Below are 3,961 nucleotides of genomic sequence, written 5' to 3'. Positions count from 1 at the left end.
TCGTTGGAGCGACTGTGGTGGTTGTAGGGGTGCTCGTGGTGGTTGGGGAAGTGCTCATGGTGGTTGTAGAAGCGTTCGTGGTTGTTGGAGCAGTGCTTATAGGTGGTGCGCCATTCGTGCTGGTTGCAGCAGCGCTTGTAGTTGGAGAAGCACTGCTAGTGGTTGGAGCGAATGTGGTGGTTGGAGGGGTGCTCATGGTGGTTGGGGAAGTGTTCGTGGTGGTTGTAGAAGCGCTCGTGGTTGTTGGAGCAGTGCTTGTAGTTGGAGAATTACTGCTAGTGGTTGGAGCGACTGTGGTGGTAAGAAGGGTGCTTGTGGTTGTTGCGGAAGTGCTTGTGGTTGGAGAAGCACTGGTAGTGGTTGGAGTGACTGTGGTGGTTGGAGCAGTAGTCGTGGTGGTTGGAGAAGAGATTGTGGTTGGTGCGGATGTAGTTGTGGTTGGAGGGGTGCTTGTGGTGGTTGTAGAAGCGCTGGTGGTGGTTGGAGCAGCGCTGGTGCTTTTTGGAGCAGTGCTGGTAGTTTGTGCGGCGCTCGTGCTTGTTGGAGCAGCGCTTGTAGTTGGAGAAGTACTGCTAGTGGTTGGAGCGACTGTGGTGGTTGCTGCGGCGCTCGTGCTTGTTGTAGCAGCGCTTGTAGTTGGAGAAGCACTGGTAGATCTTGGAGCGACTGTGGTGGTTGGAGGGGTGCTCATGGTGATTGGGGAAGTGCTCATGGTTGGAGCGGCGGTAGTTGTGGTTGGAGTGATGCTCATGGTGGTTGGAACAGCACTTGTAGTCGGAGCGGCACCCGTAGTGGTTGGAGCAGCAGTAGTGGTTGTAGATGCGCTTTTCGTGGTTGGAGCAGTGCTTGTAGTTGGTGCGGCGCTCATGGTTGTTGGAGCAGTACTTGTAGTTGGAGAAGCACTGGAAGATGGTGGAGCAACTGTGGTGGTTGGAGTACCGCTGGTAGTTGGAGCGGCACTTGTAGTGGTTGGAGTAGCAGTAGTGGTTGTAGAAGCGCTTTTGGTGGTTGGAGAAGTGCTTGTGGGTGGAGAACCACTGGCAGTGGTTGGAGCAACTGTGGTGGTTGTAGAAGCGCTTGTGGTAGTTGGAGCAGTGCTTGTAGTTGGAGCAGCGCGTGTGCTGGTTGGAGAAGTGCTTGAGGAGGTTGGAGAAGGGCTCGTGGTGGTTGGAGCAGTGCTTGTTGTAGTAGCGGCACTCGTGCTTTTTGGAGCAACACTTGTAGTTGGAGCGGGACTGGTAGTGGTTGGAGCGACTGTGGTGGTTGGACGGGTGCTCGTGGTGGTTGGAGAGGTTCTTGTGGTGGTTGGAGAAGTGTTTGTGGTTGGGACTATTGTAGTGGTGGTTGGAGCATCGCTTGTGCTGGTTGGAGTACTGCTTGTGGTTGGAGCAGAAGTGGTAACTGTTGGAGCAGCATTGGTGGTTGGTGCAGTTGTGGTAGTGGTTGGAGCGGCAGTGATGGTTGGAGCCATACTCATGGTGGTTGGAGCGGTGCTCGTGGTGGTTGGAGTTGGTGCGGCGCTCATGCTGGTTGGAACAGTGCTTGTAGTTGTAGTAGAACTGATAGTCGTTGGAGCAACTCTGGTGGTTGGAGTGGTGCTCGTGGTGGATGGGGCAATGTTTGTGGTTGGGGCTGGGATGGTGGTGGTTGGACTGGAGCCTGTGGGGTTTGGAGAAGTGTTCGTGGTGGTTGGAGCAGTGCTTGTGGTGGTTGGAGCAGCACTTGTAGTTGGAGCAGGACTGGTAGTGGTTGGAGCGGCTGTGGTGGTTGGAGGGTTGCTTGTGGTGGTTGGAGTGTTGCTTGTAGTTGGTGCGGCGCTCATGCTGGTTGGAGCAGTGGTTGTGGGTGCAGTAGTGTTGGTTGGAGGGGTGCTTGTGGTCGATGGAGAAGTGCTCGTAGTCGAGGGAGCAGTGCTTGAGGTTGGTGAGGTGGTTGGAGTGCTTGTAGCAGCGCTCGTGGGGGTTGGAGCGGTGCTCGTGGTGGTTGGAGCGGTGCTTGGGGTTGTTGGAGCGGTGCTTGTAGTAGTTGGAGAAGTTCTTGTGGTTGGAGTGGTGGTTGTGATGGTTGGAGTGGTGTGCGTGGTGGTTGCGGCAGCGGTAGTGGTGGTTGGAGGGGTGCCCGTGGTGGTAAGAGAAGTGCTTGTAGTTGGTGCAGCGCCTGTGCTGGTTGGAGCAGGGCTTGTAGTTGGAATAGAACTGATAGTGGTTGGAGCAACTGTGGTGGTTGGAGCAACTGTGGTGGTTGGAGCAGCGCTCGTGCGGGTTAGAGCAGCACTTGTAGTTGGAGCAGCACTTGTAGTGGTTGGAGAAACAGTGGTGTTTGGAGTGGAGCTCGTGGGTGTTGGAGCAGCACTTGTAGTAGGAGTGGGACTGGTAGTGGTTGGAGCGGCTGTGGTGGTTGGAGTGGTGCTTGTGAATGTGGCGGTGGTAGTGGTGGTTGGAGCAGCGCTTTCAGTTGGAAAAGCACTGGCAGTGGTTGGAGCGACTGTGCTGGTTGTAGTGGTGCTCGTGCTGGTTGGAGCAGTGCTTGTGGTTGGTGCGGCAGTAATGGTGGTTGGAGTGGTGCCCATTGTGGATGGAGTGGTACTTGTGGTGGTTAGAGTTGTGCTCATAGTGGTTGGAGGGGTGCTTGTGATGGTTGGAGCAGCGCTTGTGGTGGTTGGAGGGGTGCTCGTGCTGGTTGGAGTGGTGCTTGTGGTGGTAGGAGCAGTGCTTGTAGTTGGAGCGGCACTGTTAGTGGTTGGAGGGGCACTAGTAGTTGGAGCAGTACTCGTGGTGGTTGGAACAGCTGTGGTTGGGGTAGTTGCTGTTGGCCTGGTGAAGGCAGAGGTTGCTGGACAAGGGCTCTTGGTGGTTGTGGAGGAACTGGTCATCAGGGCAGAAGTGGATGTTAAGCATGTTGGAGCAGCTGTTGTGTGTGACGGATCAGCGGTTTTGTCTCCAGTAAATGGACCATCAGGAATTTCATTGAATCCCCACAACTCTGAGATTTGTTGTTCTGTTTCTGAAATAGAAGGCTGTTCAGGAACTGTTAGGAGCGGTGAAAGAGAAATCTCCTCAAAGCCCCAAAGGTTGAAATAGTCGTGTTGTTCCAGAGCTTCCGGGTGATGATCATGCTCCTTTATACTTTCTGCTTTGAAACAAGCCGCCAGCATCCCCCACATTACCCCAGCAGAGTCATCATAAATCATCTCAAAGATGGAATCCTGCAAAACATTCAGTTATTATCTCTGACCCTAATCTTTTACAAACTGGATCATGGTGAATCTTCCTTACCGCGTCAGCTGCCGTCGATATCTCCACCAACACTCCGCCGGGGATCTTTGTTGTGAGCGCTCTCCCAACTACCCCCTCTTCACCCAGAGCTTTGACCCTCTTCAGACTTGTTCCATAAGGCAGTTTCACAGTGACGGCTGTCGTTCTGCACGTCACCAGCGGTGACGCCGGTTGCAGTGACGTTGCCGGATTCTCGCAGGCGGCCACAGCCGTCACGCTCGCCTGCAGCAGGTGGTCGAAATAACGCAGTTTCAACTGGTGAAACCACGTTCCATTAGAAGTCTGCAGAGAAAGAAACAACTGTCACCGGGAGCACCAAGTTCTATCAGCCAGTTAGCCAGGTTTTAATCTTAATTAACATTAGTAAGTACGATTAACGGATTAATCATTCAGTTTGTTCAATGTCAAATAATAGTGAAGACATTAATCTGTTTGTATCTCTGTCTGTTTCATCCCAAAAACCCTGAAGACGTTTAGTTTAATATAATAAGACAAGAAAGAAGAAAGCCAATTTTCACAGCTGGGAAACTGGAAGCAGTAAATAGTTTCTTTAGCTTAAATAAGAGAGAGTCGATCTACTCATCAATTCAGCTCTACATCTTTTTTAAATTCCTTCCTTTAAAGAAAGAATGAAGAGGTCGTGTTAGCTCGAATTCTACAATTTGGCTACCTCAGCAGTTAGCTCG

The 3,961-nt window shown here is 52.5% G+C and overlaps 1 protein-coding gene across 1 annotated transcript in view; it reads right to left on the bottom strand.

Annotated features, from left to right (window-relative positions):
* LOC123982158 (mucin-5AC-like) overlaps window positions 1-2,897 on the bottom strand; it is a 9,794-nt gene extending 6,897 nt beyond the window's left edge. Inside the window, exons 1-4 of the mRNA XM_046067573.1 lie at window positions 2,770-2,897; window positions 1,780-2,388; window positions 1,375-1,659; window positions 574-1,056 (exon numbers count right to left, since the gene is read on the bottom strand). Of these exons, the coding sequence (XP_045923529.1) occupies window positions 574-1,056; window positions 1,375-1,659; window positions 1,780-2,388; window positions 2,770-2,897 (1,505 nt within the window). The remainder of the gene's footprint in view (window positions 1-573; window positions 1,057-1,374; window positions 1,660-1,779; window positions 2,389-2,769) is intronic.
* Between the last annotated feature and the right edge of the window lie 1,064 nt (window positions 2,898-3,961).

Source organism: Micropterus dolomieu, linkage group LG13, assembly GCF_021292245.1.
Source record: "Micropterus dolomieu isolate WLL.071019.BEF.003 ecotype Adirondacks linkage group LG13, ASM2129224v1, whole genome shotgun sequence".
NCBI classification, from domain to species: domain Eukaryota; kingdom Metazoa; phylum Chordata; class Actinopteri; order Centrarchiformes; family Centrarchidae; genus Micropterus; species Micropterus dolomieu.
This window is presented reverse-complemented; position numbering and strand designations above follow the sequence as displayed.